Below are 24344 nucleotides of genomic sequence, written 5' to 3' on the forward strand. Positions count from 1 at the left end.
TTCAGGCATTTGACTATTTCTGTAAATTGACGAAAATTGGTTGATACTCTCCTTTGTAATTGCACAATGTTGATACTCTCTGTTGTAATGACACAATGTTGATACTCTCTGTTGCAATGACACAATGTTGATACTCTCTGTTGTAATGACAATGCTGATACTCTTTGTTGCAATGACACAATGATGACACAATGTTGATACTCTGTAATAATGACGCAATGTTTACTCTAATGTAAAGTCACAATGTTGATATTCTGTTTTAATGACAATGTTGATACTCTCTGTTGCAATGACACAATGTTGATACTCTCTGTTGTAATGACACAATGTTGATACTCTCTGTTGTAATGACATAATGATGATACTCTCTGTTATAATTGCACAAGGTATAATCTGTTGTAATGACACAATGTTTACTCTGTTGTAATCATACAAAGTTTACTCTCTGTTGTAAAGACACAATGTTTACTCTGCTGTAATGACAATGATGATACTCTCTGTTATAATTGCACAATGTTTACTCTGTTGTAATGACACAATGTTTACTCTGTTATAATGACACAATGTTGATACTCTGTTGTAATGGCACAATGTTGATACTCTGTTGTAATGACACAATGTTATACTGTTGTAATGACACAATGTTATACTCTGTTGTAATGACACAATGTTGATACTCTGTTGTAAAGACACAATGCTGATACTCTGTTGTAATGACACAATGTTACACTCTGTTGTAATGACACAATGTTATACTTTGTTGTAATGACACAATGTTGATACTCTGTTGTAAAGACACAATGTTGATACTATATTTGTAATAACACAATGTTATACTCTGTTGTAATGACACAATGTTGATACTCTGTTCTAATAACACAATGTTGATACTCTGTTGTAATGACACAATGTTGATACTCTCTGTTGTAATGACATAATGATGATACTCAGTTATAATTGCACCAGGTTTACTTTGTTGTAAAGACACAATGTTTACTCTGTTGTAATGACACAATGTTTACTCTGTTGTAATGACACAATGTTTACTCTGTTGTAATGACACAATGTTGATAATCTGTTGTAATGACATAATGTTTACTCTGTTGCAATGACACAATGTTTACACTGTTATAATGACACAATGTTTACACTGTTATAATGACACAATTTTACTCTGTTGTAATGACACAATGTTAACTCTCTGTTGTACTGACATCACATACCTGCTGCCTGGGCAGAGTCTGACAAAAGTGCAGTAAGAGCTCCTATGACACCCCCTGTTGCTGTAAGGAGCTGCAAAGACATATGAAACTATCTGAATCTGATCCTACTTCCTGAATGTTTTACAAATGTTCAAGTCAATGAATATATGATGGCATGCAACCTTATATCCCAGTCAAGTATTCCAGCAATAGCACTGCCCATGTAGACTACAGCTCAGCTTCACACCTTGTGTCCATGTACAGAGTGAAAGTTGTTGTACAGAGGAGTCTGGACTGGTCATGCTACGTCATGATGTCTCTAAATAACCAGTGGTTGATAGCATGAGCAACAAGCTGCATAACCAAGGGCAACTGACATTTTGTGATCCAATATCACAGCCGTGAAGATCTGGGTTTGAATTGATCTTCAGTAACCCATGCTTATCGTAAGAGGCGACTAATGGGATTGGGTGGTATTGCTCGCTGACTTGGTTAACACATGTCATTGTCTCCCAATCGAGTAGATCGATGCTCATGGTGTTGATCACTGGATTGTCTGGTCCAGACTCAATTATTTACAGACCGCTGCCATATAGCCTGAATATTGCTGAGTGTGGCGTAAAACTAAACTCACTCACTCACTGATCCAATATCAGTGACAAGCATGGGGAAGTATTCTACCCAAGTTTACCCTGTGTAGATGGATATGATTAAGTAGTTTTGTTTATTTATCTTGATTTCGTTTGGTTTGTTTGTTGTTTAACACAACACTCAGCAATATTCTAGCTTTCAGATGTTGACAAACAAACTTTTAAAATGAAAATTGGAAACCTGCAATCAAACATCACTAGACATGATAATTCAATAGCAGTACCTGTTATGCAAGACATTGAATATTTATCAGTTTTGAGTTCATCACCAAACAAACAAATCATATTCTCTCAATACCAAATCAACGAAAAAAAATGTGGCACAATGACATTAAATCATATATCATTATACATTTGAAAAGATATTCAAAACTGCTAGTCCTTGTTAAAAATTGATCATGTTCCATTTTTTTTAACCTTTTCTATCAAGTTGTCAATAAGTCATTCAAGCATATAAATATTAGCGACACACATGTTACACATAATTACCATCTGAAAGAGACAACCAACACCCACAGATTTAACAGCTGGCCACAGTGAGGGTTAAACAGGTGGTCCTTGCATCAAAAATAATTATTCAACATCATAAATCTAAAAAACCCACTTTCTTGATTCCTTATGAATAATGAACAAGAATGTAATTATATTCTGTTGGACCTTGATGAGTGAGTGAGTTTGGTTTTATGCCACTTTTAGCAATATTTCAGCAATATCACGGCATAGGACACCAGAAATGGGCTTCGGCATGACTAGGACCTTCATGACATCAGTTTGATTGTTGTTTTATTGTTAAGATAAGCAATATTCCAGCTGTGGCAGTCAGTAAAAGACACACCAGTGGCTGACATCATGGGTGAGTGATTAAGTGAGTGAGATCATGAGTGAGTGAGTGACTGATATCATGAGTGAGTGATTGAGATCATGAGTGAGCGATTAAGATGAGTGAGATCATCAGTGATTGAGATCATGAGTGAGTGATTCAAGGTGAGCATGATTGACATCATGGGTGAGATCATGAGTGAGTGAGAGTGATTGACATCATGAGTGAGCATGAGTGATTATCAGTGAGTGAGTGATTGACATCATGAGTGAGTGAGTGATTGACATCATGAGTGAGTGATTGACATCATGAGTGATTGAGTGTTTAGAGTGAGATTGATTGACATCAAGGAGTGAGAGTGATTGACATCATGAGTGAGTGATTGAGATCATGAGTGTGTGATTGAGATCATGAGTGATTGAGATCATGAGTGAGCGATAAAATGAGTGAGTGATTGAGATCATGAGTGAGTGATAAAGTGAGTGAGTGATGGACATCATGAGTGAGTGATTGACATCATGAGTGAGTGATTGACATCATGAGTGAGCGATAAAGTGAGTGAGTGATTGACATCATGAGTGAGTGAGTGATTGACATCATGAGTGAGTGACTGACATCATGAGTGAGCGATTGATTGACATCATGAGTGAGTGAGTGATTGACATCATGACTGAGTGAGTGACATCATGAGTGAGTGAGTGAGTGGGTGAGTGAGTCAGTCAGTGATTCATTCAGTGAGTGAGTTTACCCCTTAATCAAACCTTGACATGCAATGAGACAAGTGAATACCTTAACTACTGGGCTATTGCCTCTTAATCGCCTCTCTGTACATGTTATCAGAACTGCATGAAGAATGCATAAATTGAAAGGCAGAATCTGAATTACATATAGATTTCAAATCCTTTGGGGTTCATCCTTAGCCCTTTTAAAGACATTAACAGTTAGTTTTCACAGAAAAACTCTTTGAGTTGTGCCTGTAAAATTCTGCAATCAAAAAGAACTAGCCCCTACTTTGGCTTTGATTTTATTTACTGAAACATATTCCTGAAATGATGGCCTCCCCTTTACACCCTCACTGATCAATATCCTATTAGATGATAAGCTACAATGATACAGGACCAGCCCTGTTAATGTATAGATTGCCCAGAAGGAATCAATTGGATTGTCACATCAACAAAACCATGGAAACTCCTGGACAATAGATGCTAATATTTTCATATACAGTAAAGTGCTGAAATTGCATGATGAGGAGAAAGATTGATTCAGATTTCTGATCAGTGAAATTAAACAATAGTTTCAGTGCGTGGGAGACTTGTAGTCTGAACCATTTGCTTGTGTTGTGGAACGTGAAGTAACATTTTCAGAATCAAAGTTACATCTAACTACAGGACAGTAATCATATAAATTTCAGATCAATCCTTGAGTTGTCACCAACTGACCAACAGCATGACCAATGTTTTAGCAAGAGAAATTGACACATTGAAGAATCCAAGTTTGTTTGTTGATGATAAATGCCGCACTTGGCAATTTTTCCAGCTATATGGCAGCAGTCTGTAAATATGTATGTGGATAAGACAATTCAGTGATCAACAGCATGAGCATCGATCTACACAAATGGAATACAATGACATATGTCAACCAAGTCATCGCGCCTGACCACCCGATTCCGTTAGTCACCTCTTACGACTGGCATGGGTTCCTGAAGACCAGTTCAGCATAATGATCATATCTCATATACCGAACCGAACCGGACCGAACCGAACCGGACCGAACCAATCCGAAGGCCTTGTACCGCAATACGCACCGCACCATGGTATGAGCGTACCGTTTCACCCCTACTGCACACAATAACAGTCTCGGCTACTTACTTGTGCCTTTGCTGCTTTCCATCGATCAAATCCTGACCGTAGTAGTATTGCAAAGTCTCCAATTTCATGGGGAATTTCATGTAAGAGTATTGCTATAGTTGTCATGAACCCAACCTGGAAAAATACGAAAAACATGCATACATGAAACTTCTTCTTCATTGTTTGTCAGTTTCTTAGAATTTCTTCAAAAAATATTTTTGAACAGTAGTGACGTATTTTGTGTACTGCAAACTCAGCAATATTCCAGCTACAGGATGGCAGACTGTAAATATTCGATTCTAGACCAGATAATCCAGTGATCAATAATCTGAACAACAAAAGAATGCCACTGGGTACAAGGATGCATCAATCAAATTAGGAATCTGGGTGCCGTTGTACAAAACAACCTTAGCGCTAAGACTACCTTAAGTCTATGATAAGGTATGGGAGTTACGGTCACCTTAGCGCTAAGACTACCTTAAGTCTATGTTAAGGTATGGGAGTTACGGTCACCTTAGAGCTAAGACTACCTTAAGTCTATGTTAAGGTATGGGAGTTACGGTCACTTAGGTAAGACTACCTTAAGTCTATGTTAAAGGTATAGAGCTAAGACTACCTTAAGTCTATGTTAAGGTATGGGAGTTACGGTCACCTTAGAGCTAAGACTACCTTAAGTCTATGCTAAGTTCACCCAGAGGCTAAGACTACCTTAAGTCTATGTTAAGGTATGGGAGTTACGGTCACCTTAGCTAAGACTACCTTAAGTCTATGTTAAGGTATGGGAGTTACGGTCACCTTAGTCACCTTAGAGCTAAGACTACCTTAAGTCTATGTTAAGGTATGGGAGTTACGGTCACCTTAGAGCTAAGACTACCTTAAGTCTATGTTAAGGTATGGGAGTTACGGGTCACCTTAGCTAAGACTACCTATGTTAAGGTTAAGTAGCTAAGACTATAAGTTATGTTAAGGTATGGGATCATTCACCTTAGAGCTAAGACTACCTTAAGTCTATGTTAAGGTATGGGAGTTACTGGTCACCTTAAGCTAAGACTACCTTAAGTCTATGTTAAGGTATGGGAGTTCTGGTCACCTTAGCGCTAAGACTACCTTAAGTCTATGTTAAGGTATGGGAGTTACGGTCACCTTAAGCTAAGACTACCTTAAGTCTATGTTAAGGTATGGGAGTTCACGGTCACCTTAGCTAAGACTACCTTAAGTCTATGTTAAGGTATGGGAGCTCAATGTTAACGGTCACCTTAGGAGCTAAGACTACCTTAAGTCTAGACTACCTTTAAGTCTATGTTAAGGTATGAGAGTTCTACGGTCACCTTAGCTAAGACTACCTTAAGTCTATGTTAAGGTATGGGAGTTACGGTCACATTAGCGCTAAGACTACCTTAAGTCTATGTTAAGGTATGGGAGTTACGGTCACCTTAGCGCTAAGACTACCTTAAGTCTATGTTAAGGTATGGGAGTTACGGTCACCTTAGCACTAAGACTACCTTAAGTCTATGTTAAGGTATGGGAGTTACGGTCACCTTAGCGCTAAGATCGCTTTGTACAACGGCACCCTGGCCACATTTGTTTGCCCCTTTGGTCTGGCACAGGTTGCTGAGGACCTGGTGGGATTTGAACCCAGAATCCCCATGAGGATATTTCTGTTAAGTCATGGCCATAGTATTCTGTAGCATTTCCTGATCAATGTATGAACTCTGGGTTAGAACATTTGTTTGCCCCTTTAGTCTGGCACAGGTTGTTGAGGACCTGGTGGGATTTGAACCCAGAATCCCCATGAGGATATTAAGTCATGGCCATAGTATTCTGTAGCATTTCCTGATCAATGTATGACCCTGGGGTGCAACAATGACTGAAAGTATTGATACATTTCAGGTGTACATAAAATAATTACACATCACTGCACATTGTTCAAACTTCAGTCAGAACATGTTTATAATAAGATTACACCTACAAAGAGAAAAAGGATTTCCTCCAATAAATCTGTCATATTTTCAACAAGTGCAAAGCTGGAAGGAAATTTAATTTAAAGACGCTAAGAATAACATTGTAAGAGTTGAAGAACCCTTGGGATCTACTCCATCATGACACTAAGCACAACCGCCAGGCAGTTCCTCTCTGATCTCTATGTACCCTCCTAGCATGTACGGGCGGTGGGGTAGCCTAGTGGTTACAGCGTTGGCTCGTCACGCCGAAGACCCGGGTTCGATTCCCCACATGGGGAAATGTGTGAAGCCTATTTCTGGTGTCCCCCGCCGTGATATTGCTGGAATATTGCTAAAAGCAGCGTAAAACTAAACTCAGTCAGTCAGTCCTAGCACGTACACCCACCTTTGTGCTGACGATGAAGCTCCCTGCTACAGCCAGTCCATGGGTAAAGTTGTCTATACAGTTGGCCATCAAGTTCAAATAACCGCTGACCTGAAACATGTTGTGATGCAGGATACGGTGAAACTTAATCATCAACTTCATCATCAACTGATTATCTTTGATAACTATATGCAAATGTTGATTCCTTTAAAGGTACAGATGTTGTCAGCATTACTTTAAAGATCAAAAGCAAATATTTGAACCTGGAACCAAGGCAACTCTGGAGTATCCAAGGGAAGCAACTCTGTACACCTTAGACCACTGGGCCATTCATGTCCCGACTATCAATAGATTATCACTACTAAATACTTCAAAATTTACATTCCGATTTCCTGAAAGTTATAGTTATTATCAGTTATTAACTTATAACCCATACATCCAAAGCAAATGCATGCACTGATATCAGAAACAGCATGTCATGTCAGCTAAGCATGTGACGTAAATACAGGACTTCCGTGACTTTTCATTTGAACCAAACTTTCAGTTAACAGTAATTGAAAAGTCTATGGAGTAGCCCAGACAGGGACATATCCAGTAAGAGACAAGAAAAAATTGTGTCCAGGGACACGGATGCCCCCGCTGCTGTAGGAAGACTTCACACATTCAGGGTCCCACTGAAGTACTTGAAAACACTAAAAACAATGTGTTGAGGGGTTAGATAACACAACCTATTATCATATAAAGATCAATAATTGAACCAAATCCACGAACAAGTTCAATAAACATCTATGCAACTGTGAGATGCACACCTTTCGAGTCCCAATGAAACACACGTATAATCTTAATCAATTCTGTTGAGCAGTTTTTGTGGAGAAGTGGATAGACCTAATCCCTATTTCACTATCATCAGAGAGAAATTCAACAAAATGTATCTAAGTTCAAATGTCTCTAAACATACCAAAAATATAAAATACAAAAAACAAAATATGAGATGCACACCTTTAGAGTCTCTTTAAAAGACATATGTAAACTTAATGAGTTTTGTGCAGTGGTTTTTGAGGAGAAGTGGATAAAGTACACCCCCTGTTGTATGGGACAAACAGGACGAATAGAACCAAATTCAACTAAGTTCAAACATCTGTAGAAGTGACAAAATTAAGAAATTGGATGAACAAGGTATGAGATGCACACCTTTAGAGTTCCAATGAAACACACGTAGAAGCTCAATCAATTCTGTTGAGCAGCTTTTGTGGAGAAGTGGATAGACTTCATCCCCTATAACACTATATTCAGAGAGAAATTCAACAAAATTTATCTAAGTTCAAACGGCATTAAAATTGGAAAAATAAATAAAATACAAAATCAAAATATGAGATGCACACCTTTAGAGTCCCTATAAAGCACATGTGTAATCTAAATGAATTCCATAAAGTAGTTTTTGAGGAGAAGGGGATAACATACACCCCCCTGTTGGATGGAACGAACTGGCTGAATAGAACAAAATTAAACTAATTTCAAACATCTGTAAAAGTGACAAAATTAAGAAATTGCATAAAAAGTTATGAAATGCACACCTTTAGAGTCCCTACAAAAGACATGTAGAAGTTCATTCAATGCTGTTGAGCAGTTTTTGTGGAGAACTGGATAGACTTCATCCCCTATTACACTATCATCATAGAGAAATTCAGCAAAATGTACTTAAGTTCAAATGTCTCTAAACTTACAAAAAAAACACAATAAAATACAAAAACAAAATATGAGATGCACACCATTAGAGTCCCAAGAAAGCCCATGTATAAGTTCATTGAATTCCACAGAGCGGTTATGGTGGAGAAGTGGATAGAATACATTCCCTGTTTCGTACGGACGGACGGACGGACACCGAGGGTAACCCTATATGCCCCAGCCATATATGGCGGGGGCATAAAAAGTTTGCAAGTATGTATAAAATCTGTAAAACAGCTAAATCTAGAAATGAGCAGAGGTATTCTATCCAAATTTACTATTTCTTGCTTTGGACAAAGTCCATTCGTATACTGTCGTTCCTCACCTGTCTCCAAAATGGGCTCAAAAGTTCTGCTTCTCCTTATATGTTTAAGTCAAAGCTAAAACTCCTTTCTTTCACAAAATATACTTATGCTGACCTGTCAGAACAAAACTTTCAAAATCGGCAGGGAGAATTGAGATTGGAAACCATTTTATGTCAGAATGAAAATTCCGAATGGATTGGCGAAATGGGAAAAAGATATGGACAGTTGAAGTCAGTAAATATATCTCACCTTTATATGCTCTTTGCCCGAACTACTTTCAGGTGTATTTTTCTGCTGAGTATTTGCTAAAGAGTCTCTATTCACAACTTTTTTATTATTCACAGCCTCGGAGGTTTTCTTATTATTTTTGTGTCTCCGCTTTTTGTGGCTATTTTCACTCTCTTGTTTCACCGGGGCACTGACAGGTCTAGGCTCCTCTTCACAAGTATCTTTGATCTGAAACATATCACAGCTTCTAATTAGAGCATGCAATTGCTGTTGCTGTTCAACACTGCAATATTCTTGCAAATCTGTGAGTAAGTATGGTTTTATGCCGCTTTTAGCAACATTCCTGCAGTATCATGGTGGGGGACACCAGAAATGGGCCTCATACATTGTACCCATGCGCGAAATCGAACTCAGGTCTTTGGCGAGACAAGTGAACACTTCAACCACTTGGCTACCCCACTGCCCCACCTGTAAATCAAATGGCAGTGTGTAGATAATTGACTCAGTGAATGAGTGAGTGAGTTTAGTTTCACGCCGCTTTTATTAATATTCAAGCAATATGATGGCAGGGGACACCAGAAGTGGGCTTCACACAGTGTACCCATGTGGGGAATTGAACCCTACTCTTTGGCATTACAAGTGAACACTTTAACCACTAGCCTACCCTACCACCCCAAATTGACTCAGAATTGGACAAACCACTATTGACATCATGAGCCTCAATATGCATCGGGGTGGTTGGGTAGCCTAGTGGTTAAAGGGTTCGCTTGACATGCTGAAGACCCTGGGTTGAATTCCTGGAACATGGGTACATAAAACTAAACTGTGAAGCCCATTTCTGGTGTCCCACCACGATCATTGCTGGAATATTGCTCAAAAAAGCGGCTCACTCACTCACTCAATCAAACTCAGTCAGTCAGGGCAGAGAAATTTCATTTCCAGCTGGCACATATGCTGTCACTATTTGCTGTTTTGTCATAAAGGGTTCACACTTGTCTGTGGAGTACACAAAGTATGTGATCCAGATCACCAGTTGTCAGACTTTCATTTTTGTGGCTGAGTGGGTTAGATTGCAGACTTTGTGTGCTGGCAATTAGGTGTCCCACTCTGAGGGTGTGCTGGGTGTCCCACTCTGAGGGTGTGGGTTCGAATCCAGGATGGAACACCCAAAACGTACCAGGGTCTGTACTTTGTCAAGAAAATGTAATCCCAGATGTTATAAATGTTTCATAAAGAGTTTAGAGTTTCATTCACATTTGTTAAAATTACTTTCAAAGATACCATATTTGGAAGTGCTAAACTTCTGATAATTTTTATTATGAATAGATTAATGGCAACATATAAAACTTAAATAGAATGTACAAAGTACTAATAATTCAGATAACCATAAAAAACTATATTTGGTTTATTATACTGGGTAGTTAATCAGTTGTAGAAATTGCTTTTCCCAATTTAGTTCATGAGACAATTACTTATGGTAATCATAATCTCTTAATCATATATCAAATGCAACTGAAACAGTAAATGATGCCTCGAAATAATTTTATCACAATTAACATTTTATCCAATATGTCACTTCATGAGAGATCGTGATTGCAGGGACATTCCCGTACGTAATGGGTGTGAGTGGGTGTGAGTAGGCGAGTCTAGTTCTACGCCGCTTTTAGCAATATTACAGCAATGTAATATGGGACCACAAGAGTGAGTGAGTGAGTTGGGTTTTACACCGCTTTTACCAATATTCCATCAATATCATGGTGGGGGACACATGAAATGGGCTTCACACATTGCACCCATGTGGGGAATCGAACCCGGGTCTTCAGTGTGACGAGCTTACACTTTAACCACTTGGCTACCCCGCTGCCCCGTAGGAACCTAAGAGTAGTTGCAAGATATCAGTCATGTCAATAATGTGTTTTAATTTATTAACTGAAAATACCAGCAAACTACAAATTAAATTAAAGTTGTTATATATTATTCAATTATACTTGGGAAAACGGATGTTAAAACATATTTAAACCCATTGGAAAACTGAATACATATGGTTTTAAGGAACTTACCCTTTAATTTTCTGGGCGGGTTGAAAATCATATTTGATTTTTATCAACATTTGTTTTGTTGTTTAAAGCAGTCAGCAATATTGCAACCACATGACAGCAGTCTGTATATTATCGAATCTGGACCAGACAGTTCAGTGATTGACATCATCTAGGACATGCATTAACCAAGACATCCACCCTGACTGACATCAACACATTTATTCCCTTTTACAACAAGCATGTGGGTAGTCTAATCAGGGCTCCAGATAATTTCAGGAGTACATAGTCCTTTTTTTTTCAGGAGGCACAGTTTTGTTTGTGAAAGAAACTTGTAATTTGTTTCTGTGCCGCCATGTTTACATACAGGTGCACAATTTTGACCAATCAAATTTAACCGAGATGATTCACTGGGGTACGTGGTTTCTTCACGTAAAATCAAAGATGGACACTGCTTGAAATCAGATTGATATGTTTTCGATGTATACATCTGTAAATGATTCTAACACAGTACAACATTGATGTGTTGTGGATCTCCTATGTTTTCTACATTATACCCTATCATATTGTACATATTTTTATCCGTACATACACCGATACGACCCTTATCTGGAGCCCTGTCTAATTATCACCTGCACCTTCACTTGGCTTGTCAATTATATTTGTTTCAACATAATCGGTAAATAAGAAAATGTCATGAAATTTTGGTTTGGAATATTTTAAAGGTCTGGCTCTACAACCATCCTACTTGGTCTCACACCGCCAAGAGATTAGTCTGACTGGGGCATGACAACAGAATAATGGCCGTCTCAGGAAAGTTATACATGGCATGGCAGAAAGAGATAGTACAGGATTAGAGATTACATGCGAATCTACTCTAGATAATGTTTGTTCTTTTCAGCGACTATCACACTCTCGTATCTGATGTCCCTGAGATTACTGGGGTGTGAGCAATGATGTGCCAAGGGAGCATGGGAATATGCCATGCATTTGTCAGCCGAGATTAGGATTATCTGGTTCCGTGATAGGGTTCGCAGCTGCTGTTTCGGTGAAAATGGAAGAAGAAGTTCTTTTTATTTCAAAAGTTTCAAAGAAAAAATATCAAATTTGTTACCATGGCTACAGCTTATCCCTTTCTTATAACACTCCCTTATTTGTGGCAGTGGGTAGCCCTTTTGGTTAAAGCAATCGCTCGTCACGCTGATGACATGGGTTCGATTCCCTCATTTGGGTGCAATGTGTGAAGCCCATTTCTGGTGTCCTCCGCCGTGATGTTGCTGGAATATTCCTAAAAGCGGCATAAATCCATACTCACGGTAACTCTCACTCTATGTATATTTAGTCTTGGGGTGTTGGGGTGTTGGGGTGTTGGGGTGTTGGAGTGTTGGGGTGTTGGGGTGTTGGGGTGGGCGTGGGAGAGGGCAAAGGATATTTATACATACATGCCTGTATGTTTGTTTAGATTTGTCTATCCTATCCCTCTGATCTATGTCTCAGAAGTATCAGGCCAAAGGTGGAAAGGTCATTTGTCGTATGATATCACATAATAATATTGACTTTTACATTTATATCTAAACATAAACCCCAACAAACAAATGTTATGTAGCCTGGTCCGGATTAGAATGAACCTTCAGTAACCCATGCTTGTTGTAAGAGACGACTAATGGGATCGGGTGGTCAGACTCGCTGGCTTGATTGACACATGACATCGGTTCCCAAGTGCACAGAGCGATGCTCATGCTGTTGATCACTGGATTGTCTGGTCCAGACTCCATTATTTACAGACCGCCGCCATATAGCTGGAATATTGCTGAGTGCGGTGTAAATTTAAATTCACTCACTCACTCTATGATGTTGTATACGACAGGAATGAGATAGAAAGGGATGCTTAATTCGTGAAGCAGAATTTTATCCCCTGCTCATGGGTTTCAGCAAAGTGGTAAACATCTGGGAACTGCATCACTTTGGGCTTAAATAATGCTGCCATATAACTTGACAAGCCGGGATATAACTGGAATACTGTGAAAATAGTGTTAAAACCAAACTAGTAGATTCATGCAATCACTCACACACACAATCCGCCTCACTCACCACCATGTCACTAACTCACACTCACACACCATCACTTCACACACCCATCATGTCACTGGACTCCACTCACTCACCCATCATCCACCCACCTCACTCTCACCCACTCCACCCACTCCTCACACACAATCCACACGCCCACCATGTCACTGACCCACTCACTCACCCATCATCCACCTACTCACTCACACACACTCTCCCACTCACTCACACACACAATCAGCCACCCACCATGTCACTGACCCACTCACTCACCCATCATCCACCTACTCACTCACACACTCTCCCACTCACTCACACACACAATCAGCCACCCACCATGTCACTGACCCACTCACTCACCCATCATCCACCCACTCACTCCACACACTCTCCCACTCACTCCACACACACAATCAGCCACCCACCATGTCACTGACCCACTCACTCACCCATCATCCACCCACTCACTCACTCCCACTCACTCTCACCACTCACTCACACACTCACAATCATCCACCACTCCACCATGTCACTCACTCACACACCAATCAGCCACCCACCATGTCATCCACCCACTCATCCATCATCCACCCACTCACTCTCCCACTCTCACTCACACACACACACAATCAGCCACCCACCATGTCACTGACCCACTCACTCACCCATCATCCACCCACTCACTCACACACTCTCCCACTCACTCACACACACAATCAGCCACCCACCATGTCACTGACCCACTCACTCACCCATCATCCACCCACTCACTCACACACTCTCCCACTCACTCACACACACAATCAGCCACCCACCATGTCACTGACCCACTCACTCACCCATCATCCACCCACTCACTCACACACTCTCCCACTCACTCACACACAGACAATCAGCCACCCACCATGTCACTGACCCACTCACTCACCCATCATCCACCCACTCACTCACACGCTCTCCCACTCACTCACACACTCTCCCACTCACTCACACACTCACTCACACACTCTCCCACTCAATCACACACCAACTAAGCTGTCCACTCACTCACTCAATCAGCCACTCACTCATTCACTTATGAATCCATCCACACACAATCCACTCACTCACACACCCATCCACTCACTCACACAATCACACACCCACTAAGCCATCCACCCACCCTATGAGTATCGACCTACCCAATTGGGATAGGGCCTGACCACCCGACAGCATGGGTTACTGAAGATCAATTCTAACCCAGACCTTCATGGGTTTCTGGTATGAGAATGGGTCTCTGGTATGAGAACTAAGGTATGAGAACTAAGGTGAGCTAGAATCAGCTTTAGTTTTTCCCTAATGCACCAAAATTAGAACACACACATAAAATTTCTCTTTATCTGAACTAGTATATATACACATCTCATTTGAGAAATTAAGAATTATATTTCAGTCCAGTATTTTCATATTAATCAGTAGGTAATAACTAAGATAAAAACAGACTGTCTGGCAACATAATACTTTGACTAACATTTCACCATGGTTTTACTTACTGGAGTAAATTCATTTTCATCTCCAAATGTCTTCTCTAAAATAAGGAACAGTAACAGGCCATTGATGATCCAAAGGCCGATCCTTGAATGGCTATTGTGCAGGTCATCTGAAAATTAAAGATCATATTTGTAATTAATTTGATTTATCAATTTTGAATATAACATTTACATATGTCCAGAAACTGTGTGAAGGTCTAGGCTATTCAACAACTGTTGATGTATCGCAATGTCAAACCAGTGGTTGATAACATGAGCATCTGTTCTAGCCAATGTGGTATAATGTTACAAATCTGTCATCTGTCACACAGTCCCTGAACTGCATTATTTCCCCTTCCGCCCAGCGCTTCTGCAATGCTAAAGCCCTAAACAAAGCAAGTCTAGATTTCTTCCCATCTCACTGGGAATCCTTTTCAATTTAGACTGACTGAGTTTGGTTTTACGCCGCTTTTAGCAATATTCCAGCAACATCACGGCGGGGGACACCACAAATGGGCTTCACACATTGTACCCATGTGGGGATTCTAACCCGGGTCTTCGGCTTGACGAGACAACGCTTTAACCACTAGGCTACCCTACCGCCCCTTTCAATTTAGAAGGAATTATTTGTTTCAATCAATGGTAATCAGATGCTAAACGTTAGTTTACAAAATCTGAAACTGGTTACTTATTGCAATATCTGATCCACACGTAATTCTGTCCTGGAATCTAAACAATAGCAACCTTTGGGAAACATCCATTTGTGCTCAAACTATCAAGAATACGACTGAACTTTACACAATTCTCAGGAAAGCCAACAGAAATCTAATGATGAATCGAAACATTTCTTGTTTGTTGTGTAAAGCTACACTCAGGTCACATGCAACGTCACTGTCACATAATGTAAGTACAGACAGGCAGGTGTGATACTTGTACACATGACATTTTATGATGTCTGTTGATTGCAAAATGTTATACACAAAAAATGAGCATGTATTTACAAAACCCAACATCTCTATATACACACACACAATGAGCCGTGACGGCATCAGCAAATGAATCAGCCAATGAAAGTCCTCGTTACACTTGAGTGCACACCCACCCGCTCTGACTGGGTTTGGTATTCCGGGTGCATCGTTTCGAGGGAAGTAAACCAAAGTACAAAATATTGCACTTTTGATTTGCGATTGTACGCTGATAATTTTGTTTATATGTTTTTTCATAATCAGTGATGTCATGAATAAGTGATAATTGTGTTTTAATTATGTTTGATTTTTTGGTTGCATGTGACCCTTAAAATAACAAGTCTGGACCAGACAATCCAGTGATTGACATCATGAGCATCAATTTAGACCATCGGAATACCACAACCGGTCAGCAGGTTTAAACAACTGATCTATGAATGCAGTGTTGCCTCTTATTAAACTGGGTTGCAGAAGACCAATTCTATCTTGGGGTGAGTGAGTATGGTTTTATGCTGCTGTTAGCAATATTAAATCAATCTCACAACTGGGGACATGAGAAATGGGCTTCACACATTGTACAGATTTGAGCCACTGCTTTAACCACTAAACTACACCACTGCCGAAATTTCTAACTTTGATCCTGGTTGGATATCAGAACATTACCAATATTAGACAGAACCATTTTATTGTGGCTTTACTGCCTTCCTCCGTCCTACCTCTTGGAAAATATTGACAAAGAAAATGCTTAATATATATATATATATATATATATCAGACTTAACTAATCAGGATTCAAGATATATGTAGTCTTAAAACCCTTATCAGATATCTATTCAATGTATCATCAGTTTTAATAATGATTTTTGCTGACGCTTAAGTTTTTGAGATGCTCTCATTTTTCATTTGTATCAATACAATGTTGTTCAAAAGCATGGAGATTTTTCTGAAAAATAATATAAAAATGGAAAGTATGATAACAAATTATACAAAAACAATTTATTCGGATTCAAACAAATAATTCTGCTCATAAACAACAGAAATGATTAACCATAAACCCTTAGTTATTATATTTTTATCACGCCAACCAATTAAGCTGCAGCTGGCGGTTACATTATCCTGTGCTGAAATTGCCACAGGCTTCATCGTTCAGCAGTTTCTGTTTATTTAGAGTTGCACATGCACATCACGATTGTCAACAGATAAAGATCTACCTTTATCGAGATACGCCCACGCCTCCGGTAAAAGATGAAGGAACACATCTCCCAGTAAACCCCCAACTGCGAAGCTCAACATCAACTTGAGGCGAGATGCAGCAGCTGAGAAAAATAAACAGACAAGTTAAACTGGCGTAAACATCGTAAACATGACATGGAGGCTGAGTGCAAATAGTTTTCATGGTCAAGAACAGTTTGTTGTAAGGAACAACAGATTATCATATAGACTCACAGTAGTTCTCTCAATATCAAGGTTGGATAATTAACAGAAAGTGTGAAATAAAAGCATACAATTAATGGCCAGCAAATTGCAATTACTAGAATGAATGAATGAGTATGGCTTTCCAACTTACGGCAATAATCCACCAACATCATGGCACTCCAACAATGGGCTTCACATGTTGTACACATGTGGTGAATCGAACCTGGGGTTTAGGTATGATGAGCAAACACTTTAACCACTAGGCTATGTTATTGTTTGTTGGTTTGTTTGTTGTTTAACATCACTCTCAGCAATATTCCAGCTATATGCCAGAGGTCTGTAAATATTTGAGTCGGGAACAGACAATTCAGTGATCAACAGCATGAGCATCGATCTACGCAATTGGGAACTGATGTCGTGTGTCAACCAAGTTAGCGATCCTGACCACCCGATCCCGTTAGTCGCCTTTTACGACAAGCATTGGTTGTTGAAGACCAATTCAAACCCAGATCTTCATAGGTAAGCTATGTTATGAGGTGAGGTGAGGTGAAATTGGGTTTAACGTTGTACTTGAGAATATTTCGCTCATATGACGACCTGCATGCGTGTGTATGTGTAGGTGTGGCTGCTTGTACTAGCCCAGACTGAAGCTGGTTTTATAGTGCTAGCCCACTGAGATACCATGCCGCAGTGAAGCATGAATACCCCACTCAGACACATTATACTGACTCCGAGCCGACCAGTCCTTGTTGTACCCATTAATGCCGAGCGCCAGGCAGGGACCAACAAGTATCATAATTTAGCGTCTTTTGGTATGACGCGGTCGGGGATTGAACCCGCGACCTTAGGCTCTCCGGGCAGACGCTCTAACCACTACACCAAGGAGGCGGTCCTATGTTATGAATGCTCATAACAAATACAGAACAACCATATACCTTGTGGGATGATAACCTATAGCACTATACCAAAAAGCAAAGCTAATTCACTGAGTCTGTCAACAAAGTGTATTAGAAACTCCAAACCTGAATTATGTCAAAAACAAAAACAAAACAAATCAAATGAATTCTTTAAAATATGTGAAGTGTAAGTTGAAAAAGGGTTGACAACATTTGTGTTCAAGGTCACTGCACTTACACCATGATAAAACAAATAATACATGTATACACACTAAACTATTGACAAAACGCCAAAAAACAATCTATGATTTTACCTTTTCCAAACAAGCATGGTTTTAAAGAGAAAGTTTATTGTGAAGGACATTTACTAGTGGCCTGTTGTAGCTGAATCAACCAATACAAGGTGCCATATCTCTTGACTCGGGAATATTGCACAGTTTGAACATATGGAATGTCCACATCCCACAGATTGTCTTAGAATAGTGCAGTCAGTAGCTCACAATGGACCCGTAAAGATCCGGGTTAGAATTAGTCTTCAGTTACCCATGCTTGTCGTAAGAGGGCAACTGACGGGATCGGGTGGTCAGTCTCGCTGACTTGATGGACACATAACATCATATCCCAATTGCATAGATCGATGCTAATGATGTCGATCACTGGAGTGTCTGCTTCAGACTCGATTATTTACAGATCGCCGCCATATAGCTGGAATTTTGCTGAGTGCATTATGAAACAACCAACCAACCAACCAAGTTAACAATGGGTTGAAGAATACACCTACACAACAACCCCTTACATGATTCATCACATCAGTTCTCTCCCTTTGAAACTATCTCTTGTGCATTATAAAAATTCCAATATATGTGCTATTATGTCCAAAGGTAAAAATATGCATAAAATTCAGAGTAGAATAAATAGCATGTACATGTCAGGCAGACAAATAGTGACTCTCACAAAAGGCTTCTCAGGTGATCAAGGTGAAATATTACATAGACTGCCAAAGCTACCAGATTTGTGACAGATCCCAATCAAATCCACAATTTACTACTCCAAGGCTAACTGAGGTGTTACATAGGAAGTAGAATAGGCTGAGTGGACCCAAAAGCACATCATTTATGACTAAAGAGGCGTGGACGATGCCAAGCTGAACAAATAGTCAGAGATAACCTGCCCTTGTCACAGCTGGTAGGTTTATTTGATGCTGAGGTCTTGCAGGGGCACACCTTACACATCCCAGACAGACCAAATGCCAGCAGCTGGCTCTCCATCCTCCCTGTGGTATATGTTACTGGGGATGAGCATTGGGTGACATGTAACCTTATTCAACAGATCTGCCTGTGTGGGTTACACTGGGACCTGTGTCTTCAGTTGGTTACATCGGTGCAAGATGGACTGTTGTTATATATCGGTTACTGTGGCTTTAGACTAACAACTAGTCTCTGAAATGAACATATTTTACTGAAAAAAGTTCATAGTAAAAAAAAAAAAAAATAATGAAAAGGAGCTCTGAGACTTTCTTAATTTTCGGAAGCTGAGGAAATCTAGACTTGCCACATTTTCTAGACTTGTGTGGGCTTTCTTGGATATATTTGCTTCAGGGTCCGTACGACAGACTACTGTGGCTTAAACATATGAAACTGGGACCTGTCTCTTGGGTTGGTTACTAGTAATGTCATGATTCACCGATGCATCAAGCTTTGCACGATACCATACATGATTCATTTGTTTTAGTATCGATTCATGTCTTGACATATCGATTATTCTAGCACAACATTGTCTGATACTTGATTCTGATTGGTTGAGAGCTCATCAAAACCATACTTAAATGGCAGTTTAAGGACCGCTAATTAAAGTGACTGATTGATCGCGTATGAATTCAATGAACTCGTTCAGTTTTTAAATTACATTTAGCAGTTGCATTGGTGGCGGTTGCATTGGTGGAGTGAGTGAGTGAGTGAGTGAGTGAGTGAGTGAGTGAGTGAGTGAGTGAGTGAGTGAGTGAGTGAGTGAGTGAGTGAGTGAGTGAGTGAGTGAGTGAGTGAGTGAGTTTTACGCCGCATTTAGCAATATTCCAGCAATATGGTGGCGGTGCATTGGTGGAAGATGGACTGGTGTCATATATTGGATACTGTGGCTTAAACATGTTAAAGGAGAACTGTCTGTAGGGTATGTTACTGCAACTTGAAGTCTGTGACTGGTCTCTTATATTGGTTACATATGCTGAAAGATTGGTCTTGAAGGCTGGTTACTGTAACTTAAAGGGTAACCTGGCTTTAGAAAGTGTTACAGTTGCTTGAAGTTTCTCTCATCTCTTGTGTTCCAGGGGGCTGAAAATTGGTCTATAAGTTGGTTACAACAGAATGGGACTGGTCTCTTGTGTTGGTTACAAGGGCTTAGAATGAGACTGGTCTCTTGTATTCAACAGGTTACAAGGGCTCAGAATGAGACTGGTCTCTTGTATTCAACAAGTTACAAAGGCTCAGAATGAGACTGGTCTCTTGTATTCAACAGGTTACAAGGGCTCAGAATGAGACTGGTCTCTTGTATTCACATACAGGTTTGAAGGCTGGTTACTGTAATGAGAAGGGTAACCTGGCTCTAGAAAGTGTTACAGTTGCTTGAAGTTTCTCTCATCTCTTGTGTTCCAGGGGGCTGAAAATTGGTCTATAAGTTGGTTACAAGGGCTCAGAATGAGACTGGTCTCTTGTGTTCGTTACAAGGGCTTAGAATGAGACTGGTCTCTTGTATTCAACAGGTTACAAGGGCTCAGAATGAGACTGGTTCAACAAGTAACAAAGGCTCAGAATGAGACTGGTCTCTTGTATTCAACAGGTTGCTATGTCAAGGGCTCAGAATGAGACTGGGTTACAAGGGCTCAGAATGAGACTGGTCTCTTGTATTGGTTACAAAGGGCTCAGAATTAGACTGGTCACTTGGTTACAAGGGCTCAGAATGAGACTGGTCTCTTGTATTCAACAGGCTACAAGGGCTTAAAGAGGGTCTAGTCTCTCTCCATCTGCACAGAGACCATGTATCTCACAGTTTCTATAAACAGGCATGTTGCAAGCCTCAATATTTTACACATACATAGACCATGTATCTCACAGTTCCTCTAAGTACAAGTCTCCATCTCCTACACTACTTAACATGCAAGTCTTGGGACCTTTGAACAGATAAATATATGCACTCAAATCCACACAGATCCCCAGACAAGTTACAGCCAGTAGTCTCCCTATATTCAGTGGACATAAGGCAAGAGCCTTCATCTGGCCTGCTGATGAACCTATGGCTTAATTGCCTTCAGAACTGCAGGAAACACATTACCTTAGACTTACAACTGTTGCTATAGAAGTGTCTTGGGCTGAAGGTAATCATATTTAGTGTCCTGTAAACTGTTTATGGGGAAGGTTCTTAAACACACTGATGGACTATTAAAGCAGATGCACTTATGAAAGGGGCATCAAACATTGACTGCTTGGAAATCATTGGACAGAGAATCCTTCAACATGAGTCATTATGCGGGATCAGCTGTTATAGCTTTCTCATTTCTTGTGGCTTAGTCATTTCATGTTGCAATAGAAGATGGTTGGCTAGCTCAGTGGTCAAAGTGTACACTTGTGATGTCGATGACCCAGGTTTGATTCCCCATGGGTAAAGCCCATGTCTGATGCCACCTGCTACAAGTGGCATAAACCCACATTCCTCACTCTTGTGGCAAGGAGTGCAATTTCTGGTCACTGTCTCATGACAGTCAAGTGGCAGTCTTAGCTAAGGTGATTAAAGTCATTCAAAGTACCATCTCCAGTTATATATTGCATTCTTAGTGGCTATATGTTTTTGTAACAGGTTTATGCCGAGGTTCTTGAGAGGCATGTAGAAGTTGGTATTCAAGTAAAACACTAATATTATAGATGACAACTTCTTCGTTATTGTATGTCATAACGTTTCCTAGCCCAGAAACATTGTGACATACAATAACGAAGAAGTTGTCATCCACAATATTAGTTTTTAACAGGTTTACGTTATTGATAAATACATCAGTTAGACAGCTACTGTGAGATGATTTGCCGGTGTCAATATGTCAAAGTTTCAGTACATATCCTTTACCTTTATCGACCGCCCCCGTGGTGGTTAGAGCGTTCGCACGGAGAGCGGAAGGTCGCGGGTTCGATCCCCGACCGTGTCATACCAAAAGACGTTAAAATATGGTACTTGTTGGTCCCTGCCTGGTGCTCGGCATTAATTGGTACAACAAGGATTGGTCGGCTTGGAGTCAGTATAATGTGTCTGAGTGGGGTATTCTTGCTTCACTGCGGCATGGTATCTCAGTGGGCTAGCACTATAAAACCAGCTTCAGTCTAGGCTGGTACAAGCAGGTGCGCGTACACATACACATGCATGCACATCGTCATATGAGCGAAATATTCTCCAGCGCGACGTTAAACCAAATTTCACCTCACCTTTACCTTTATCAAGCCGTTAGCTTAATGGTATATGGATCTCTATCGAAATGTCACTATATATATATTAAAGAAGCTGTAATCCATACAATTGCTACCTTGTTATTACCCATCTTTTAAAGATGCCTATACAACATATTTAAGCTTATACTTCATATTGTTGGACCTATTCCAAATATTAGTAGAGTGGACTCTGGCAATATCGGCCTCTATAAACACCGGCACTCTGCCTACATCAGCACAAAGTTTCAGTCCCGGCAGAAATGCACTTAATTATCATTTAGATACATCTGTAAACATCAGCATCTGTCTACTCAGGATATCGGCATTGTTTTTCAGTCCCAACGAACAAGTTGTTATGAAAACGAATCTGTAAAAACCGGCACATGAAGGATTGCGCAAACCTTTGGTGCAATTAGGTCCAAATGATGTAACAACACAAATCATGGTTACTCCCGAGATTATTCAGGAACGGGAAGTGTCAATCAGTTTCTTGTTAAATAGTGAGTGGTACGTGTCACTTACATAGAGTAATTAACTCTTTCAACACCAGTCAACCAGAGGCATTTACTGCCGTGACACCGAGTTCCCATAGACTCTAAGGTCATAGATGAAGCCTATGTTTATGAAGAAAATTATTATAAAAAGATTTCTTACATAATATGTATGGTCGCCCATTTCCCGATATCAGTGGCTTTCCGCTCGGTAACATGACACAACAATGGAAAATACCTCTGTTTTTGAAGCTCTGAACATCAACAATATCACTGTACCCTTGCCAAGAGTATTTTCACATTTGTAAGAAGCGATTTTATTGGATAAAGATTGGTTTCTAATGACGCTTTTTCACCACAGTCTGCTATAAGGATCATGATTGGTCAAAATCAGACGTGCTCTAAGGCAGCCAATCATATTACGGCAATGGATACGGCAGTCTGACTGTAAAAGCGAGCAAGAGTTTACATGTTGTTGATTCGAGGGTATTTAAGGTAAATCGTATGTTGTAACAACACTATTCGGAAACACGACTTCTGTATCATGTGCAGAACTTGGAAAGTGCCGCTGAGGGCATTGCACTCGAGGCATCGGCACACAGCCTAAGTAAACTTAGGCTCAGTATTATTCGTTACACTGCTATATACTGAGTCTAACAAAACCTTGTGGAAGGTCGCCTCTGGTAGCCTTTGAGCGACCTATGACCATCCAATCAAACAAGATATGGACGAACGGATTTAACCAATCAGACAACAGCTACTATTTAGGGTTTGGCGGGACTTACAAAATGGATTTTCTCTTCCCCAGTCGCCAACACTGATCTCATAACAAATGAAAACCCGCATAGAACACAGATATATGACCTGCTTTGGGGTTTCTGTTGACATGGCTATCATTAGCTAATATTTCCGAAAGCTGACATCCTTGAATACTGACAAAACGCTATTTTCAGCGACTGTTTACTCACTCTTGTGGCATGCTTTATGTGCATCACTCGGAAGCGATCGTACGGAAAATAGCATTCGGAATTGTTCGGGTAAAGAACTTTTTCGAGGTAAAAGTTCAAAAGGTATGTGCGAATATCAACTTTCACGATTTGGTAAGCTGTGTTCTGATTGGTCCATTGAAAAGGTCAGCTGACGAGACTTTCCACAAGGTTTTGTTAGACTCAGTATAGCAGTGTAACGAATAATACTGAGCCTAAGTTTACTTAGACTGCATCGGCGCACAAAATGCAAAGTAAGATCAGTGACTCTTTCACAAAGTAAACAAAATATACCTTGTTTTTATTTGAATGAATAAACATGAATGTACATTCAGACACTGCCTTGTTTCTTATTCAAACATGTTGTTAATGCTAAAGTGACACTACGACAGTGAACTTCCCATGTGCGAT

The 24344-nt window shown here is 40.1% G+C and overlaps 1 protein-coding gene and 1 long non-coding RNA gene across 2 annotated transcripts in view; one reads left to right on the forward strand and one right to left on the reverse strand.

Moving 5' to 3' along the window:
* Nucleotides 1-24344, reverse strand: part of LOC124275635 (zinc transporter ZIP13-like) — an 80390-nt gene that overhangs the window by 4560 nt on the left and 51486 nt on the right. The window contains exons 2-7 of the mRNA XM_046711243.1: nucleotides 16893-16997; nucleotides 14741-14847; nucleotides 9124-9330; nucleotides 6866-6955; nucleotides 4541-4654; nucleotides 1224-1293 (exon numbers count right to left, since the gene is read on the reverse strand). Of these exons, the coding sequence (XP_046567199.1) occupies nucleotides 1224-1293; nucleotides 4541-4654; nucleotides 6866-6955; nucleotides 9124-9330; nucleotides 14741-14847; nucleotides 16893-16997 (693 nt within the window). The remainder of the gene's footprint in view (nucleotides 1-1223; nucleotides 1294-4540; nucleotides 4655-6865; nucleotides 6956-9123; nucleotides 9331-14740; nucleotides 14848-16892; nucleotides 16998-24344) is intronic.
* LOC124275636 lies at nucleotides 11-22838 on the forward strand. The gene is made up of 4 exons (XR_006898324.1): nucleotides 11-21; nucleotides 2283-2292; nucleotides 10338-10345; nucleotides 22636-22838. It is a non-coding gene; the product is annotated as an uncharacterized LOC124275636 (long non-coding RNA).

This window comes from Haliotis rubra, unplaced genomic scaffold, assembly GCF_003918875.1.
Source record: "Haliotis rubra isolate DU_JTF1 unplaced genomic scaffold, ASM391887v1 Scf200, whole genome shotgun sequence".
Classification (NCBI taxonomy): domain Eukaryota; kingdom Metazoa; phylum Mollusca; class Gastropoda; order Lepetellida; family Haliotidae; genus Haliotis; species Haliotis rubra.